The following is a 21,805-nucleotide window of genomic DNA, read 5'->3' as shown; positions in this document are numbered from 1 at the left end:
AAAAGAAATCTTGCAAGTCATTCCATTTTGCATTTTTGTAATGCCAAACAATATGAGGTTGGGAATAGCTATGAGATAAAGGCAATGTTGGAGAAGAGAAAATCACCAAATTGTGATCTGAGGTGCCTAAAGGAACACTCACTTCGACTGTGTACTTAGAAGAGAAAAAGATCAAGTGTTGGCTGTATGGTTAGGATTGTCTGGTATTCTTATAGGTAAATGAACAATCTGTGCAAGGTCATTAGTTATTGCAAAAGCCTCAGCATCTCGACCAGCTGGGTCGGTGTAACTAGAAAACGGAAGCCAGCTGGAGTTGTGAACATTAAAATCACCAAAGAAAATTACCTCACTGTTAGAAAAGTTGGACTGGAGAAAGTCAAGTTGCAAAGAGAGGAAGTCAAAGAGCTCCTAGTGATTAGCAGAGTTGGGAGAATGGTATAGACAACAGATGAATTTGACACAATGAGGTAGAGAGATTTTAATCCAGAGAAGATCGAAAAGAGGAGATTCCAAATTATCAAGTCTCTGAAAGGGAATATCGGAACGGACCTATGCACAAATACCACCTTTGAGGCAAAAGGAATCATACAGCGAATAGTTTGGGCAACTGAGATGAGCGGTAGTTGAATCAACCAATAACTGAGATTCTGTCAGAAAAAGTACATGGGGTGTGACAGACTGCAAGTGGAAATGGACATCATTGAGATTAGAATTGAGACCACGTATATTTGTGGAATGAACTAGGAAGTGTTTTGGAGGTTTAGATCTTTTTACAGATAAGCTTACTCTATTACTTTGACAATTCATGGTGTATTCAATAGTAAGAAAAAGTGGGTGGGGGGGGACATGCTGTATGAAGTAATGAAATTTTTGGATATGGCGTACACATGGTAAGAATATACCCAGATCCTGGACATAACGTGGCCTCTACAATGTCCCCCCCCCGCATACACGCTACTCGAACTCCCTCCAGTCACTATCTGGCAGAGCAGAGGTAGCAAGATTATACACTAGCTGACCTGGAAATCTCCTAAAGAGTTACCAATAGGTTTGGTCCTGTGTACTAACTAGTGGTCTGCCTGCAAACACCATTTTAGAGCTGTACCCTCGAAATGTAAGGAAGATTGGATCTCGCCACGATGTTCATCATAACCTCAAACGTCATCAGTCATACTGCATGATGGAAGAGATGGGGAAGGATTGACCAGAACTTAGCTCTGGAGACTAAACATGAGTTCCATCACTTCAAAGGCGCCTCCGTAGCCAGGTGGGAAGGAGCAGCAGTGCGTAGCACACGCTTCTTGATTAGACCGGGGTTCGAGCCCATCACCACCAAATACGGAGGATGCGGAAAGGTCAAGGGAATGACCACCGCATATTCCTGGAGCAATATGGCCTTAGTTGCTAATGCTCCTAAAAACCAAATAACAAACAAACAAACCATCACTTCAAGCCTCCAATAAGCAAAGTGGTGGTATTGCACTGGTTGATGAGAGTCATCTACCACCTAGTATTGCCTGGTAACACAGAGGGGTGGCATTTCTCCATGTGGTGTGGGTGCCACACCTTGACCCCTGCTTACGTTGGTTCATACCTGGGTAGTCACCCACAGTGTGCTTGGGCATGGAGGTTATACCCAAGATTACTAACAGTCTCACCATTGTGATGAAGGTGCAAGCAGAGGATTTGGCTGTCACAGACTGTCCGGACTTCACCAAAATTGGTCCACTTGATTTGAATGTCACCCGAATATCAATTCCATCAGCGTTTAAGACTCCCAAGTAGCAATTACAGCTTGTTTGGCATATCTGTGAGAATGTCTGTGACAACCTCAAGGACCAAGTTGATTTCAATCCTTCTGAAACTCGGTCTCCTCTCGTATCTCACAGAAAGGAGTCTACTGCTCTTATGCTTATCTTCAATGACACTGAGATTTCCAAACAAGATCACATATTGCCATTAGAGATTGATTCCCCTGACTTTTAATCTCCCTTGGCATAAGCACATCAGAAATATTCCTTCCTCTGCATTTAAAAAACTGGGTTTTCTCTTTTGCTTTTGGTGTTACTTTTCTTCTAAACAACAACTTCTCATTCTGTACAAATCTTAAATCTGCCCTACCAAAAGATATTGAAATATGTGGAATATTGTTCCCACATCTGGTTCCCAGACTCCATTCAGAAGAGGACCATCAGGCAAATGACCCATCTCTTATAATATTTCTCCACCCTCTCTTGAAAAAGAAAGAGTGGAGAGATGGATTTGGAAAAGAGTATCCTTTTATTAATTGTAAATTTAAATGTCGAATTCGTATTGTCTTAATATTCTTTAGCCCGTATCAGCCTTTCAATTAATGACTGCTATTGCCTCCATCCTGATTTTATGTTGCTGCCCATATTCTGGTAGGCTACGTTTCTTTTATTTTATTTATTTTATTTTTAATAAAGCAAAATGTACCTCTACATCAGGGGTCGGCAACCTGTGGCTCTTGAACATGTAACTGCTGTTCTTTAACTTTTAGCCCACATGAAGTACAATTTTAAATGGAGTTAAGAGGACCTAAACATCAAGGACATGTGGAGTGCGAGACTAAAATGCCTTAAAACTGAAATTGAGGATTTGGAGAGGCAAAAGGCTACCCTTGTAATTCTACACAAATGGGCGGCGATAGATGAGTTGAAAATACAAGACCAGATTGTGTTCAATGTGCAGAGTAGCTTACTGGATGCATATATAAATTTGAAAATATTTGTGTTTGGACTTCTCTTGGTGTTTGGTTCGACGTATTTCTGCAGGCAAATATTTTCGAACATGAACTATATTAAAAATAAATCAAGTAACCGTCTGAATAATGTAAGTCTCTCAGCATGTTTAAAGATGAAAATTATGGCATACTCGCCTGATGTTGAGAGACTCGTTCAAGAAGTTCAGCAGCAAAAGTCACATTGATTTGTACCTAATTGGATGTTTGTTTCATTGTTTCAGTATTAATAAATAATATTTCAAAAAATATATATTTTTAATAAAACACCATTTATTATAATAATTAATAAATAATATTTCAAATATATATATATTTTTAATAAAACGCCTTTTCCCACTCTATTTCATTTCTTAAAATACCCCCCCCCCCTCCCCCCCTCCCAGCTTGAGCTGAGGGTGTGCATCTTCAGATTCTCTTTATTTTTAATTAGATCAAAAAAAAATGGTTCTTCACTCAAAAAACTGTTCTATGTAGTTGCCATGCTATACATCTGTATAAAATCATTAGCACACTGCAATTACTTATCAATTTGCTTTTTTTTACTAACTCAGGCAGATTGTTTTTCTAAATCTCATGAAATCATATGTTGAAAAAGTCTGTTGTAAATAAAGAATCCATTCTCTGTATAATAGTCTTAATTTTTATATACTATGTGGTGTAGTGGAGGGCCCTATAAACAGTGTGGCTCATTCCTTTGCCTCTTAAGAATAATGAATGGAACTCGCTATTTGTAGAGAGAGAGAGAAAGAGAGAGTGCTAGCTTTACTCCATTGTTTTTGTATATAGTGGTAGGGAATTCAAATTTTTAATTGAGGTAGCTCTAAAGCATAATTATGTAGAGTAATACACTTCACTGTTTCTATTAGATAGCGTAGTATTGACATTTAATTAATTTAATTTATTGATCTTATTAATTTAAAATAGCATGCCCCAAACTAGAGCAGCAAAGCAACTGGCACAAAGTGGCAGGAGTGCTGTGACTCAGGGGAGAACTGAGGGGTGGGGGGCGATTCTCCAACGCATCACAGTCTAAAAAAATGTGCAACTTGTGAAATGTTTGCCAAACTCTCTGGAACGGAACATGATATTGCTATAGGGGATGTCTTTGTGTGTGCGCGCGATGTAAGGAGTGTAAGGAAATCAGGCGACAACTCAGTGTTGTTATGGGCCTATATGAGAGTTTGAAGGACAGGGTGGATGCCCTCGAAAGATCTAAATTGAGGGGACCATCAAGCTCTCAGCTGCCCACATCAACGCCAGAGCTTGCACTTGGTCATCACACAACACAGCTGTAACCCCCAAGGCAGAATGTGCTGGTCCCACAGGAACTAGTAGTTGTTGGTGACTCTATTGTCAGGGAAACGGGGAACATGCTTTGTAAAAAGGATAGGTGGAACAGGACCAGGTATGTCTGCCAGGGGCAAAGGTTGATGTCTATGTTTGCAGATGATACGAAGGTTGACAGGGTTGTTAATGTCAGTAATGATAGTACACTACTGTAACAGGATTTGGAAAAGTTGAGCAGATGGGCTGAGAGGAGGCAACTGAAGTTTAACATTAACAAATGTAAAGTACTGCATATGGGTAGCAGTACCCCCAGAATAACATATCAACTGGGTGGTATTACACTCAGGGTAGTGGAGAATGGAAAGGACCTTCAGATATGAAGTTTTCTGAGCAGTGTAAAAAGGCTGTAAGAGTAACTCATGGTGTCTTGTCAATGATTGATATACAGCAATTTTGCTAGCAGGGATAAGGGGGTGATTGTTCCCTTGTATAAGGCAATGGACAGGCCACACCTTGAGTACTGTATACAGCTCTTCAGGCCTCATTTTAGGAAAGATGTAGAGCTGCTGGAACAAGTACAGAGAAAGGCAACAAGATTGGTGATGGGAACAAAGGTTGGTTTTACCAAGAAAGGCTTAAGGTCTGCAAATTGCAGCTTCTGGAGACTAGGCACCTGCAAGGTGATCTAATTAAGGTGTATAAGACCTTGATGGATTGAGCAAGCTCAGTACTAATGAGATTCTTCCTCTAGCTCAGATTACTCACCTGAGGGGGCATAAATTCAACAAATTCAGGAAAGACAATTGTAGAATTGATGTATGGAAATTCACCTTTAGCCAGCGGGTGGTTGATAGTTGGAACAAACTATCATCTGTTGTAGTGGAGGTCAGCATCTTTTATTATTATAATTATTAGCCATATGGTTCAAGGAAGCCCGAGGCTTATGCTGCACCAGCCAAAAAAAATTCCCAAGGTACCCTGAGAGAGAGTCAGAAGTAGAAAGGAATCACCAAGACAGAGAAGAATGATTCTTCATCAATTCATTTTTATTTGTTTTAAAGTAAATCAGTTTTTGGTAAATTATTTTACATTTTTATTGTATTATTTCAGTATACTATTCAGTATTATTTTATCATCAGTTTTTTTTAAACTGTTGGTGTATTTGTCTAAACTTGTGGTATGTATAACCCCAACCTTAGAGGCCTTTTTGCAGATAGAGAAGAATGATGATATCCAGCTCAGGACCCTGGGTGTGCCAAGCCCCTGAATATGCCCTACTTGTTATTTTATTTTTTTTTTTTTAGGAGCATTAGCAACTAAGGCCATATTGCTCAGTAGGACACTACTGACACTATGCTGCTGCAGCAGGATCTGGATAGGTTGAGCAGATGGGCTGAGAGGTGGCAAATGAAGTTTAACATTGACAAATGTAAAGTACTACACATGGGAAACAGCAACCCCAGAGCAACGTATCAACTCTGTGGTACTACACTGACAGTGGTAGAGAATGAAAGGGACTTGGGGGTGGTTGTGCAGGCAGATATGAAGTTCTCTGAGCAGTGCAGATGGGCTGCAAGAGTAGCTCATGGAGTATTGTCAATGATATACAGGAATTTTTCCAGCAGGGATAAGGAGGTGATTATTCCATTGTATAAGGCGATGGTCAGGCCACACCTAGAGTACTGTATACAGGTCTGGAGGCCTCATTTCAAGAAGGATGTAGAGCTGCTGGAACGAGTACAGAGAAGGGCAACAAGATTAGTGAATGGAACAAAGGGGTGCTCTTACGAATAAAGGCTTAAGTTTTGCAAATTACAGTGTCTGGAGACTAGGCACCAGCAAGGTGATCTGATAGAGGTGTATAAAGCCTTGAATGGTTTAAGCATGCTCAATGCTGATGGGATTCTTCCTCTAGCTCAGAAAAATCACCTGAGAGGGCATAAATTCAAATTGAGGAAAGACAGATGTAGGATAGACGTGCGGAAATTTGCCTTTAGCCAGCGGGTGGTTGGTTGGTGGAACAGACTTCCATCTCTTGTGGTGGAGGTTGATAGCCTAAATAAGTTTAAGGCTCAGCTGGACAGGTATTTTGAACGAACAGAGGGGTGAAGTGGAAGTGGGTTTTTTTTTTTTTTTTTGGCTGATGCTGCATAAGCTTGCTTTCTTGCATCAAATGTCTCTACTAATGCTAATGCTCCGGGGATATGCGGTGGTCATTCCCTGACCTTTCCACATCCTCTGTATTTGGTGGTCACAGGCTCAAACCCCGATCTAATCAAGAAGCGTGTGCTATGCACTGCTGCTTCTGCCCACCTGGCTATGGAGGCACCGCATGCCCTACTAAGCCATTAGCATTAGCATTATATTCCCTGCTAATGCATTAGTATTAGTATTAAATCATGATTAATAAATAAATAGTTCAAAATTTCTTTGTTAGATTCAATGCATTATTGAGAAGCATCATGGGATACACTGAGCCCTATTGTTTTAATTAATTCCTTTAAAAAGTTGGGTTCTATAATTGATATAGAAGAAAATGTTGATAGTGTTGAAAGTGAGTGATGAATAGGAAGAGATTCCTTTTGACAAATGGGATTTCCTACAGATTAATTTGGGATTTACAGTAAATTTTTATGATTATGTTGATGTAGACAATGATGTTATTGCATGTGGATTGCAAAAGTATTGAAGATATTTATCATGAAGATCAAAACATGATTGATAGTGAGTCTGAACTAGAATATGAGCCTGCTGTACCAACATTCCGAGATGCAATGATTGGCTTCGCTTTACTGCAGCAATTCATTCATAGTGTGCCCGATGTTCCTGAGTCAGTGTTGAAATGTGTTAGGGAAATGATTTATTCTGTATGAAGCTCTCCCCAAAATCTGAATAGCTACTTGAAAAAATTAAACATTTTTTTTAGTTTTTTTTTTTTTTTTTTTTTTTACTACTTCTAATTGTTGTAATTGATTTTTTATCATTCTCATTACTTTCTTCTCATTGGATCCTTGTTATAATTTTGAAATCTTATTAGATTATGACTAATAAATATTGTTTTGCATTAAATGACAATTTTTATTCTTGATAGTTTCACTACAATTCACACAATCACTCACATATACTTGTATCTTTTAATTTTTATTTGTGTAGTTAATATTTCATACCCTTAGGTCATTACCCTTCTAAGAAATTTTCCCTCGTAAGAAGTTCTACAATTCCGGGCCCTTGGAAAACTTCTTATCTGGGTTCTACTGTATAATATTTATCCTGAACTTCCAAGATAGGCATATGTAATGTAACTTTGATATTATTCCATTCATAGTGTGCAAGGAAGGGTCATTAAATGTTTTACCACTGATGTGTTGTTTCATTCTCCTTGGTTGAAGTTTTTTGATAATTGGAGGATGTATATGTCAATTCAGAAAAAATAAATAAAAGTGTCCACCATTTTGATTCAAGTTAGCAGATTGGAAAAATAACCAAAATGAAATTGCCGAAATGTGCTTCTTGTTCGTCTCTACCATTATCTCATTTGGATAAAATGGGTTGCAAATTGTTAAAGAGATGTTGATCCTGAAAAAATGAAACTGGCTGCCTTTCAAATTTTTTCAGATTGAAGAAGAATAAAGTAATTTTGTGTTAGCATTAGCAAAGGCACATGATGCAAGAAAGCAAGCTTATATAGCATCAGCCAAAACAAAAAAAAAAAAAAAATCCCTTATTTCACTCATCCACTTGCTCCAAATGTTTTTCAAGTTCTGCCTTGAATCTATTTAAGCTATCATCTTCTACAACGACAGATGGAAGTTTGTTTCAGCAATCAACCACCCGCTGGCTAAAGGCAAACTTCCGCACATCTATCCTACAACCGTCTTTCCTCGATTTGAATTTCTGCCCTCTCAGGCGATTATTCTGAGCAAGAGGAAGAATCCCATCAGCATTGAGCATGCTCAAACCATTCAAGGCTTTATACACCTCAATCAGATCACCTCACAGGTGCCTAGTCTCCAGACACTGTAATTTGCAAAACTTAAGCCTTTCTTCATAAGAGCAACCCTTTGTTCCATTCACTAATCTTGTTGCCCTTCTCTGTACTCATTCTAACAGCTCTACATTCTTCTTAAAATGAGGCCTCCAGACCTGTATACAGTACTAAAGGTGACCATTGCCTTATACGAGAGGAAAATCACCTCCTTATCCCTGCTAGAAAAATTCCTGTATATCATTGACAAGACACCATGAGCTACTCTTGCAGACCGTCTACACTGCTGTTACCTGTAAATTCTATAGTTCGTCTGCAAATCTAGTGATAAGTGAATATCATTTTTTGAATTATAAGAAAATTCCAAAAAATATGGCTTATTAATTAGTGTTTAACAACCTTCTAAAAAGCTTTTTTTTTAGTTAGTGTTATAACTAAAATATTTCCTTATGCCTTTCTACCAAATATGTCTTCCATTTTGATAGTAAATTTTTCTTTTATTCTTTCACAGGTTAAATGCTTGTGTTGGTGTTAAAAATCACCGTTTTTTTATTATTGGTCTGGTGACTTTAATACTGGGTTCGTGTTATGGTGCAAATCTCACTTTAACAACAATATGCCACCCACGCTTAGTTTGGAATATCATGCTTCTACCTGATAATTGTAGTGATGTCTATGAAGATATTCAGTAAGTTTACTGAAAGGCTCAATTTTTTTTTTTTTTTGTTGTTGTTGTTAGTTAAGTTGTAAAATTAATAATTTTTTAATTTTTTATAATTATAATTATAAAATAGAATAATATATATATCATTTTATTCTTCTATTTTTTATAATTATATAAAAATTTTGTTAAATTACTGGTGTGAAAAGCACACTAGTAATTTAACTATTTTGTTATTATTAGTTTAAACATTTTTTAGGGCTTTATTTTGAAAACTTGAAAATAACATTTGAAATAATTCTGTTGTTCCTTGTGATTTGAGAAACGTTGCTGTGTATCACACTTAAATTAAACCAAAGGCCACATAATGTATGATACAAATTGGCAAATATGTCATAACTTTCTGCACACGTGCATTAATAAGTAAATAAGTAAATATGCATAGCAGCCTGTAAAGAGAAGCATAGTATTTCATATTTCAATTTAGACTGTTAATAGTATGGCAGATAACAACATGTATGCCATGGATTATAAAGTTAATTTAATTTTTTGTAGTTATCTTCTTGATTAGATCCAAAAATAGAAAATGAGCCTGCTGAGATTGGAAAAGGGTGCACGTATGAGGAAAGACTTGAGATATGCGAGTAGCTACGAGGTGATAATGATAAAAACGAAGGCCAGATTTTGACTGTTATGGTTCTAGAATTAGGGACCATAAATTCAATTAAAGGAAAAGATATTTAGCCTTGATTATAGGGAGTTTTCTTTTAGCTAGCAAGTTGTTAATTACTCTAATACCACCATGGTTAATTGAGGCTGACAGCTTAGTGAAATTTATTTATGTATTTTATTGATTTTTTTAGCGTCTGTAGTGTAACGAAAGACCCTTATAATGCCACTCAGTTGTCTGTCTGTCCGTCTGTCTGTCACAGCATTGTATCTCTGGAACCACTCAATCTATTCTTGAAATTTTGCATGGGTTTGTACATCATGTGGGCCAACATAATGCCATATTGATCATTGTTGACAAAAACTTGTCTGAGAGGGGGTAAATGTTGAGGGGGGGACAGAGAGTATACACTGTTGGAAAAAAAGAGCTCAACGAGTAGGTTTAAAATATAATTTTAAAATATTTTTTAAATTAAAAATGGCGGCGCCAGACAGGAAAATGTCAGTAATTTTCTGTCCCCCCTTCTATTTCTGTCACTAATGGAGTAAAAATTTTAAATTCACATTAGCTATGCATTACTCGATGCTTATCAAGACCAAAACTACTCCGATTGAAATCTGTCGTTTACTTTTTGTGTTAAAATTAAAAAAACAATTTTTTATTGCACTTCGATAGCACGCTTCTTTGTACTAAGTAACTCTCCTTTTGGTGACAAAAGGGTTGCTAAATAGTTAATAATTCTATAAAGGTCATTTATAAATTTTGCGATGAGAAGTATTTTTTAACAATTTTCAAAGCTGGAGTTGTCCCTGCAAGAAGGTACTCAGAGAGCCAGTGTTGAGGCAGCGGTGGTGGGGAGGCACCTGCGCAGAGTCTTGCACAGCCCTCACCTGCCAGTTGCTTCTCCAGGAAGAAGTTGGAGTCGCTTAACTCCCACCCTTGTCATTCACAACAACTGTAAAGACTCAAATAGACAACGTTTTCGTTAGTTCCTCAGAGTTCTAGGCCAAGCCGGGGTACTAAAAACTTTTTTCAGTTAGCATAAAGCTTTCTATTTGAGATATTACACTAACGACCATTTGTGACTACAGACCCTTCATCCTGAGTGCCCGTCACTCAGTAGTTGACCAATTTTTTACTTTAATTTATTTATTTTACTGTATTTTTTATTTATTTTTTTTATTTATTTTTTATTTATTTTGTCTGGTTTGACAGAAGCCTAGACCTTCCTTCACCATAATTCTAATAGACAAAACTAATTCTAATAGTCTTGTCTATTCAATTTATGTTACACTGCATTGAGATTGAAAGAAATAATTTCAGAAATATTTACAAAAGTACACTAAAGCTTGCTAAGATAATTTTGACTGCTTTTCAGCAGTGCTTTCAAAATTTTCTAGATTTGTAAAGTGAAATACAAAAAATAAATGATGAAATACTATTAAATAAAATGGAATAAAGTATTTCCACTGGCACCAAAGCCCTCCTTTCAGGAACCATAAGGCACCGGTTTCTAAATCCTCCATTGGGCATTTTAGTTTGAAAGGCTGTGACTGCATTGTGCAAACTACTCTCAAAGTGTGTATTAAATAAAGATTGAAGAAGAAAACATTGAAAGCACTTCATCAATGATAACCTCCAGTGCCCTCTTATACCTGCAGTGTTAATGCTACACCTGTGAAGTAACTTGAAAATAACAAGCTTGTGTTAATTGTTAGCTGAAGATAAAAATTTGTGATTTTATATATATTAGTATTACTAATGGCCGCATGGTGCAAGAAGGCCTATGGCTTATGCTGCACCAGCCAAAAAAAAAAAAAAAAAAACTCGAATAAAACAATAATAAAAAAAGAAAAGAAAAAAAATAATAATAATTAATAAAAGAAAAGGATATTAAACCTATAATCCTATGCGCTTCCCCCACCCGAAGGTACTATCCAGTGAATTTCCCCAAACTGAGCCTCTTATTCCAGTAATTTATAACTCGCTGGCTAAAATAAAACTTCCTGCAGTCTAATCTAAACATTTCCCTCCGTAACTTGAATTTATGTCCTCTAGTCCTAGCATCATTTATAATCTTGAAAATTTCGTCCTCATTCATTTTACTGATGCCTCTCAGAGCCTTAAACACCTCAATCAAATCTCCTCTAAGGTGTCTATTTTCCAAACTCTGCAACCCACATATTCAAAGTCTTTCTTCATAAGGATGCCCTTTTGCCACTCTCACCAGATGAGTTATCCGTCTTTGCACCCTTTAAAGAAGCTCGATGTCTTTCTTTAGGTGCGGTCTCCATACTTGAACACAGTATTCCAAGTGTGGTCATCAACCGGTGAAACACCACCACTTTGCTTATTGGAGGCTTGAAGTGGTGAAATCCATGTTTAGTCTCTAGAGCAAAGTTTCCGGCATTCCCCCCCCCCCATACTTCTCCTTCAACCCATGCACGGTACTAAGTACTATAGGTTTTGATACCTTTCGTGTTTGGGGTTTTCATAAAAAAAAACAAAAAAAAACAAACAAAAGCCTTATATAATGGGATTATCGCGTCCCTATCTCTACTTGCAAAAGTTCGATAGATCATCAATAGGACACCATGGGCCTTCCTTGCAACCTGTTTACAATGCTCAGAGAATTTCATGTCTGACCGTATCGTAACACCCAAGTCCCTTTCCTCCAGTACTGGGTTTAGTTGAACTCAATCAAGTGAATAAGTTATTTTAGGATTACTGTTTCCCAGGTGTAATACCTTACTTTGTTGGATTAAAGCATAGCTGCCATTTTTCTGACCATTCCTGAAGTCTTTCTAGGTCTCTCTGAAGAAGCTCAGCTTGACAGTCATCATTAACTATTCTACCAATTTTAACATCATCTGCAAATTTAGACATCACGCCCTCTATCCCTTCATCGATGTCGTTTATGAAAATTAAAAACAACGGTAGTCCTAATACTGATCCTTGGGGAACTCCACTTCTTACATCAACCCAATCTGAGGAATAGCCATTTATCACAACCCTCTGCCTCCTGCTATCCATCTAAGGATTTTCCCAGTGATTCCAACCTGTTCCAGCTTATAAAGCAACTGCTCATGTGGGACTGAGTCAAAAGCTTTGCTAAAATCTAAATAAACAATGTTGAAATTATTCCCTAAATCCGGCTCTTAAGTGACCCTTTCAAAATAGTGAACCAGATTTGTTAAACATGATTTTCCCTTTACAAAACCATGCTGAGTATCCTTGAGAGTTTCAATTCTATCCAAACGATCCTGAATTCCACCCTTGATCATTGCCTCCATGATTTTCCCTACCACTGAAGTGTAGAGGCTTTTGTCATAATCTTCACAATCACCTGGTCTGTAGATTATTCCTACTCGCATTATACCTTTGTTTCCAACTATCTCACACCATACAGATTCTGTACTGGCACGCAAAATGTCTGAATCCGGGAAAGCTATCGTCGCACTCAGGCTGCTTCTAATAAGAAGCATTACCCCACCACCCCTTCTATCTACCCTATCCTTCCTAAATACATTATACAAGCCATACTGAAACTCATCATCGCCCAATTTCTGGGTGGAATATTTGTCTATATTCCTAAATATAGACAAATTTTTACATAATATGGTTTTGAATTTTTATTTCTGGTTTCGAATTTTTATTTTTAATTTTTCCAGAGTTATAATGTGAATATATCCAGCAGGTTCAGCCCCACTATTTGTTTTACTTTTAACTTGTAGTAATGCTAGCATGGGAAACTGACTGCTGCTGACAGTGCAAAACTTAGAATTATGTGTTTGTTTCTAGTTTGTTATTTATAAAACTCCTCCATGTAATCTGAAAATTATTAATGGTTTCTAATGATCATAAACTACATCTGTTTAAAAGATGCACTAAAAATATCTGTTATTATTTATTATTTTTGATTAATAAACACAGAAAGCAATAATCACTTTGGATAGTGAGTTAGTGACATATAATATTAAAATTTTACATTGTCACATGCTTTAAATTTTGAAAAAAGAAGTGAATAACAGCATCTAATACTGTATATGCATATTTTAAAAAAATTATTTTAAATCTATTTATGCATTAATAAGCAGAAATATATGTGGATGCATATGTTTTAAATTTTGTACATTTAATAGTTTTTAAACGGAAAAAATAGAAGAGGTAATTTTTTTTTATATATTTTATGTAAATAATGGCATAAAATATAAAGATATGTATATATATAAATAAAGATTTTTTTAAAATTAATTTTCAACAAAGTTGGCGATTTTTTTTTGAAAATAAAAGCTTTAAAAAACAATATTTTTTTTAAGTATTTAATTTTTTTTATTAAAGACTAAAAATGCATAAAATAAGTATGCATTTTTGTAACCTATTAAAAAAGATGATATATTGGTATACTCCAAGTAGAATTCAATAAACCTACATACTTTAATAAATTTAAAAGAAATTTATACCTGTTAGGATAACACCGTAGGGTTGCCACCACTGCAGGAAATTAAGAAATGGCAGTGACAAATTATACAGTTTATGGGGTGGGTGGAAATAATTTTCCCCCAACTAATATTCTGCTAAGCTGATGATTATAGTATTGTTGGCTTTACTATTACTTGAATTATCATTATTGCATATTTTATTTATCTATATAATTTTATTGTTTATTTTAATTTTTCACAAATTGCCCTATATGCCAAGTCCCATTTCTGATTAATTTTTCATTAAGTGGGTGCTCTCTGAGGGTAATCATTAATGAAGTTCTTCTGGTGCTTTCTTTTTGTCTTCACTATTAGTTCCTTGTAATTCCTGATGAGATAGGATCCTGGCAGACAAAATCTTTTATTCCATTTTATTTATTAGTATTCTGTAATTCATTTTTAATATTTTAGTTCAAAAATCCAGCAATCCCTCCAAAAGAAAATGTTTCTAAAATCAATCTTTCAATTTCAACACAGTTAGTATTGACTGACTGCCACCTACATACTTTAAATAAATAATAAATAAATTTTCTCTTTATGGAACAGCTACATATGGTCAGAGGAGTTTACAAAATATAAAGCACAAGAACATTACTTATTTGAATTGTTATTGTTACCTGGATTTGACCCTGGTCAACTTAAATGTGTATATGTACTCCTGCATTTAGCCACTTGTCTACTTAGTTTTATTGGATACAACAGCTCCCTCAAAGAATTGCCACCTCCCCAAACCATTGATAGAAAATCGTTATAATAATTTCACAATTAGAACTATTAAAAAATTATTCCTGTGAACCTAACCATCCCTATTTCAAAATAAAATTATAAATATAAAATAAAGGAAAGAAAAGACCAAAATAACACTTACCTCCTGAGGAGTGTGTGCACGGCTCCTTGCCCAAAGAGAAACATGCCCACACCACCAAAGAATAAATGCTACTTAAATATTAACATAAAATACCACAAAATATAAATAGGGAGCTTAAAAGCATTAACTCTTCAAAGGGACATCACCACTTGTGAATTCCAAAAAAGAGGTAATTCAGTCATTCATTGCTACCACAGCCAAATCTCGGTAGGGATGCACTCCCGGACACAGAGAGAAATAACCAACCAAACAAAAAATATGCTATGGCCACTGTACTCTACAGAATAAATAAGTAAAATAAAAGATAAAATGCAAATTTAGATGGCTTATCCTCCAATCTATGAATCAAAACAACATGCAAATATGAAATTAAAAATTATAATAAACAGAATTAAACAGAAATGACCACAAGAGCACCAATCCGGGAACTTTATTGCCACACTTCTTATTACAAAATGTGGACCAACCAAGTTGGCACTCATTAACAATGAGAGAAAGCTTGTAAGAATTGAATACTTCAGTGGTGAATAAAACTAGTATATAAAAACAAACTTTTCAGCCATTGTAACACCAGAAACACCCTCCATTTGCCCACCCCTTCCAGTGATTTGTGCCGACCAGGCTAGCCAGGTGAGTAAAGTGCCTGCCTGGCAACCCAAAGGTCGCGGGTTCGATTCCCGTCTCAGGCTTGGATCAAAGTACTGCAAAAACCTTGGGAGGTGTATTATGGCCACAGAAGCCGATGCGCCAACAACTCCCAAAAAAAAAAAAAAAAAAAAAACAGTTGGTTACCTAGTAGTTTTGATAAGACACATGTAATAGCATATGTTGATGATTTGATCCTCATCTTTGTAGGCAAATCTCGCTCGGATCTTGAGTTCCGTGTCAACATGCCATGTCTGATCTTCTTGCTTGGGCAGCTACTAATAAGCTGAGTATATCTCCTTCAAAGACTAAGATGATGACTTTCAGGGTGAATTTTGAATATGGGAAACCGCTCGTTAAAATTAATGGCGGTTACATCCCAACGGTTCCACAACTTAAATAGCTCAGAGTTATTGTGAATGACCGATTAAATTTTTTAACTCGCGTCAACCATTCAAACCACACACGCCTCTGCTGCGTGGTTTCACAGGGCAACAAACATCAAATTTAAAGCTAAACTAATCATACTTCGAAGATCTATGCTCATTTCCATGCTTCGGGCCTGCAGGAGAGTATCCTCTGCTGCACTGCAGGTCTTGGCATTCAATGGGCTTTCATCCCGTGTACAAAGATCTTTGCTGCCGAATAAACACTAAATCCCACTGAAATTCTTGGCATAACTTGTAATTTAGATGCAGATGTCAAGCAAGAGAAACTAAGGATATAGGAAAATTTGATAAACATCTGGGAAACCAGATGGGACATCAGCCAAAGTGAACACGAAACTTTAAACTAGATGTTACCTTTGCCCCCGGAAGGGATGTTAAGAAATGGTACAGCCCTTGGTGGAAATTTATTCCATCAATCTGTTACTCTTTGACTGAATCCAAATTTTGTTTCCTGTGATTGCTTCAGAATCTAACCATTTAGCTTAATTTATATCTATGTCTCTTCCCCCACATTTCATAATACTTAAAATCCATAGTTCCGTACACTGAGACAGATTGCACTGTTGTCTTGCTGCACTATATCCTTTGTTTCTTCCACCAGAACCTATAATTATAATCAGTGTTATAACTAATATTTAACATTGCTTTCTAGTTTTATGCACATTTCATATAAATTAGCTATATGAAGTTGAGTCCGTTATAAATGTATTTCTCTCATGGTACTTAATAATTTAAGATAAATTATATGAATCTTTGTGTGTGCGTGCGCTGTTTGCACACTTTGGAGCCCCCTGTAAGTCACCAAAAAGCTTTAGTGTGATACAGAAGCACTTCTGAGTTTAACAGCTTGCTTATTAGATCTTGTTTAACTGTTTGAAATGTATAAAAGTAATAAAACAATTATTATTCTGATAATATTGGTTATTGTTAATAAAAATATATAGAATAGGAACTAACATACAAAATTATATTTTCTTTACAGTATTGCAGTATGCTTTGTTAGTGCAATATATGCACTGTGTATTGGTGTCTTAACTCTCTTTGCTATGATACAACAAGTCTTCCTTATTAGCCAGAACACTACTGTGCAGGAATGGCGTTGGGGCCGTAGAAAAATGTACAGCAGAGGAATACTTCTTAATTGCTTTGAATTTTGGTATGGCTATTACTAATGGACTCTTAGAAAATACAGAGAGACTTTGTTTAAACTATAATTTTATGTAAATACAGAAAATATTAATACACAAAACATAACTTCTAAAGAAAATATGAGTGATTCTTATAATTATGTATACATGATTGACCAGTTTATTCCCAATGATTTTTGATTGCACACTAATTATGGGAATTGGAGGATTTTTTCCATGAAATAGGAGTAGAAATTGTTATAACTAGTCATTTGGCTATTCCTTCCCATATATTTCTGCTAGATTATCCACAGTTCTAAGGGTAGGCTGCAAACATAAGGGCAAGTTAACATTATATTTCAAGACTGCTTGTAAAAGGTGAATATAACTGAAAAGTATAATGGTATAATCAAGAATGCTATTAAGCATTTGGTGATATTTTGCTGTCATTGAGAGAGTGAGTATATTTAGCTGATACTACATGCCCTTACTCTTCAAGTCCTATAGATTTAGAAACATATGAATTTTTATAAATCGTGAATCTTAGTGAGACAGGACATTTTTAGGAAGCAGACTCTGTGCTGCAATTTACAGCACAGAACCTGCAAGTACATTTTACTTCCTCCCTTTCTCAGATCACCAAACGTCATGTGTAATTCATTTTTTTTAATTACCTTTTGATGCTTTCATAGAAATTGTCTTGGTAGTTAATTAAAATTTTATTCAATTTTTGCTGCATTATAAATTTAAACTTTGGTTTCTCTATCCATTTAAGATCAGGTTCAAAAAAACAAGTAGGTATTATTCAGCATCTGCCATAAGAGTTTATTTTTAACCTTTAGTGTTGATAGCACAAAAAATTAACTAAATACAACTTTAATAATTTAGGAAGCTTTAATATCCCTTTAGCTTGATATTTCTTCCCCATAACTCTTTTTCCTTCCCTCCCCATCTGTGTATGTGGTTGTATATATATATATGTGTGTATGTATGCATGTGTGTATGTGTATATATATGGGTATATACGCTCAGTGATCACTGAATTATGTTGTTGTTATTTGGTTTTTAGGAGCATTAGCAACTAAGGCCATATTGCTCCGGGGATATGCAGTGGTCATTCGCTGACCTTTCCGCATCCTCCGTATTTGGTGGTCAAGGGCTCGAACCCCTGTCTAATCAAGAAGCGTGTGCTACACACTGCCGCTCCTGCCCACCTGGCTATGGAGGTGCCCACTGAATTATGACCTCATATTTAATACTGTGTGTGGGGGATCACAGTTTGCGCAGATAACAGCCACTATTCACCTAGACATCGACTCCACTAGATATCTGAAGACATCCATAGGGATTTGCAGCTGTGCTGGCAGGAAGGTTTTCGACAGTGTCGAATAGATGACAGTTGCATGTCCATACACCTCACTTCCCATTCTGAAACATCCCACAGGTGTTCAGTTGGACTGAGGGCAGGTGAATTTGGAGCCTAATCAAGATGGGTGATATCTTCACTTTGTTCCTTGAACAGTGCAGAGCCAGATGACAAGGTGCATTAATTATTGTCTTGGAAGATACTATTTCTGTCCTGGAAGAAATACAAGATGGCAGTTGCACGTGTTTTCCTAAGAGCCCGGTAGACCTAATCAGTAAAATGTTGGTCTGTATGAACCAGGATCCTATTCTTGCCATCTAAACATGCCCCATATTAAGGAACAATTGCAGCCTGCCTGGATAGTGGGCACCATGCATGATGGGCCCATGGGCTCATGTTGCTTGCGCTACACACAAAGACATTCATCAGCATATTGCACCGGGTATTTGGACTCATCCGATCAGCATGCTCATTTCCAGTGTCCAACCAGCATGCTGTTGATACCACAGCATTTGCCGTGGCTGCTGATCAGCAGTGAGGAGAGGGTAGTCTTCAGTAGTCTGCTGTGGAACTCTGTATGTCTGAGTGTGTGGCAACTTGTCATTTGGGATACTGTTCTTGCATTCCCTATATTGTATTGTGATGTCATCTGTCACACAGTGGCAGATGTTCAGCCCATACAGCGTGCTGCACCCTTTGCTCATTACAAACATCCACCTTGCATAATCCTTTACAGTTCTGTTGCCAGAGGTGATTTGACCATTCTTTGTACACCTTGACTACAGTGGGCCTTGGGCAACTAACAAGACCTGCTTTTTCCAATATGGAAGCGCTTGATGCACAAGTTCCTGCAATCAAGTCCTTTTGAAACTCCGTGATATCTTTACTATGTCACATAACTATGTCTTTACTTATCACCTTGACCTGCATGACCAGATGCAAATTGCCACTGCTCTGGCATAAAACGCATCAGACATTTTATACTGCAAACTATGTGGCATGGTCCGTTATGTATTGGGGCAGTCACAGTTCAGTGATCAGTGTGTGTGTGTGTGTGTGTGTGTGTGTGTGTGTGTGTGTTCCAAACAGTTGCAGAGTAAAATTAAAAATATATTTATAAGAATTTAAGAATATTGTATTTAAATGTACCAAACTGAGACAGTACATTTAAGTCAAAATATCCTTATGTATCCTAGCAAAATGTAAACATAAATTAAAATTATTTCTTACCATTGAGTGTTATTCACTGTAAACAGAGTATTTTTAAATGTTTCAAAGCTACATTTGACATCACATATAATGATTGAAAGACTTGCTGTAATGGGATCTGCAATCCATAACTTTAAAGATCTTTCTGTTTCTTCAGTTACTGCACCCCACTTTTTTTTTTTTTTTTGACATAATCTTTGACTGCATATTTCCAGCATTTCATACATGTTCTTTAATTTTATCTTTCGGTTATTGTGATTATTGTGAGTTTGATTGAGGCTAAACATTCACCACTTTCATCCAGTCATATTAAATTTGAGGCCTAGGTGCCATATGACTATTACCAGCAATTTCTTTTTTTCCTTATTTTTATGGCTGTACAACATGCAGGGGATCACAAAGTTTGTTCATCACTTTGCCAATGTTCAAAAGACTGAGGACACCTGAAGGTTTAATTAGGGTGTCAATGCATAATATCCGAAAGAAAGAGTCATATGAATGTCGAATGTCCAAAGACAAGCACTGCCTGTATGTAATTATTAAAAAATTTTTAGGTGACATCATTTTTGGAGGGTACACAGGAATATTCATATATGTACAGCCTATCAACCAGAACCACCTGGTAAAAAATACAGTGGACTGCTATTGTATTAAAAGAATCTAGTTTCTATTTCTTGCCATTAACATTTTTTCTAAAGGAGATTATTTTATATAACACAATAATTATAAATTAATGTATTCATAGAAGCTCAAATGATCATTTTTAAAATTTCTAAATTGTGAAACAGTACAAGACACTACTGCAGTGCCATGTGACCTGCCAAATGTTGTCAAGTCACAAGGCACTGCTTTGGTCGAAGGAGATTTTTATTGAGAGATTCTATTGTCGGGGAGAAATGGGTAACATTTTTTGTAATAAAGATAGGTGGACCAGACTCAGGGTGCGTTTGCCAGGAAGAACAATTGATGTTGTTTTACCACCAGACTGTCAGATTTTAAGGGAGGCTAAAGATAGCATTATTATTCATGTTGGGCCTAACAATATTAAACGAATATGATTTGATGATTTGTTGGATAAATATAGGACCATGCTGAAAAAATGCCACGAGATAGGTTGAAATGTGCATGTGTCTGCAGTTCTGGCCAGACAAGATAGAAGGAATTATATGCTGAAAGCCTTGTAGATTAATTATAGACTTGAGGGAGTCTGCAAGGCTCTGGGCGGGGGAGGATTTTATCAGCATGGCCTGCACTTGTAGGTAAAAAGAATTTATTTTATAGAGATGGTATTCATTTGAACAAAGGTGGTGCAAAGATTTTTGCCAGTATCACTGAGAATACCCTAAGAGTTCAGGGCAGGGAAACTGCTAGTTGGGAGGAAGGGTAATATAGACATGCATTTAACTGATGATATGGCTCAAAGTAATGCTTACACACACATCTCAAGAATTCTTGTTTGTTGCCACAACAGCCAATATTAGCAATGTTTTCTGAGCAATGTTTCAAATGAGCAGGAAGATAAGCTAGGCAAACAAGCCTAAACTACAAGGGATGTGTCAGGGTAGTAAACTGTAGAAGAATACTTAGTCTTAACTGTGTCTACAGTGATGTCAGGAGTGTTGTCAACAAAATGGGTGAATTTGAACTCCTGGTTAGAACAACTAAAGCTGACATAATAGTGCTAACAGAAACATGGTGCCACCCAGAATTGAGGATGACGAGTTCCATTGTGGTGTATATATAATGCATTTAGAAAAGATAGAAAAGATGGGTGGTAGGGTCATACTTCTTATCAAAAGAAGCCTAAGCATGAAAACAGCTTTCACTAATTCAGATATTACTCCTGCCAGCAAGGAATCTGTGTGGTGTGATTTAGTTGGAAGCAAAGGTATAATGCAGTGGGACAGTGGGAGTAATCTACAGACCAGAAGATTGTGAAGAGTATAACAAGACTCTCTACATGCAGATGGAATGAGTATGCATGCTTGAATGGCTTAGTATGGGTGTCTTCAATCTGCTCCTAATTGATTGGTATAAATGGGAGGGAAACTTGCCGTGGGGGAATACATTTTTAAATAAGCTAGGTGATTATTATTTTTACTAGCATGCTAAAGAGAATATTCTTAGAGGTCAGAATATTCTTGACCTCATCATTACTCAGAAATCAGATGACATCACAGGGATTAAAGTACAGGAACCACTGGCAGGTAGTGATCATGTCATTGTTAGTTTTAATTTGAGAAAATTGTTGCAGTAGTTACAGTTAAAGGTGCTGATTTTAATTTCAGTTTGG

At 36.5% G+C, this 21,805-nt stretch overlaps 1 protein-coding gene across 3 annotated transcripts in view; it reads left to right on the top strand.

The window, feature by feature from the left end:
• The window catches only part of GABPI (zinc finger DHHC-type palmitoyltransferase GABPI), a 71,781-nt gene extending 52,518 nt beyond the window's left edge, over nucleotides 1-19,263 (top strand). For all 3 annotated transcript variants that reach the window (XM_090389232.1, XM_090389230.1, XM_090389231.1), the window contains exons 3-4: nucleotides 8,548-8,724; nucleotides 16,793-19,263. In XM_090389232.1, the coding sequence (XP_090245358.1) occupies nucleotides 8,548-8,724; nucleotides 16,793-16,982 (367 nt within the window). In that variant the 3' untranslated portion in view covers nucleotides 16,983-19,263. The remainder of the gene's footprint in view (nucleotides 1-8,547; nucleotides 8,725-16,792) is intronic.
• The last annotated feature ends 2,542 nt before the right edge of the window (nucleotides 19,264-21,805 follow it).

Source organism: Mastigoproctus giganteus, chromosome 14, assembly GCF_048544385.1.
Source record: "Mastigoproctus giganteus isolate SK-2022 chromosome 14, ASM4854438v1, whole genome shotgun sequence".
Taxonomy (NCBI): domain Eukaryota; kingdom Metazoa; phylum Arthropoda; class Arachnida; order Uropygi; family Thelyphonidae; genus Mastigoproctus; species Mastigoproctus giganteus.
Note: the sequence above shows the minus strand (reverse complement) of the source record. Positions and strands in the feature narration are given on the sequence as shown.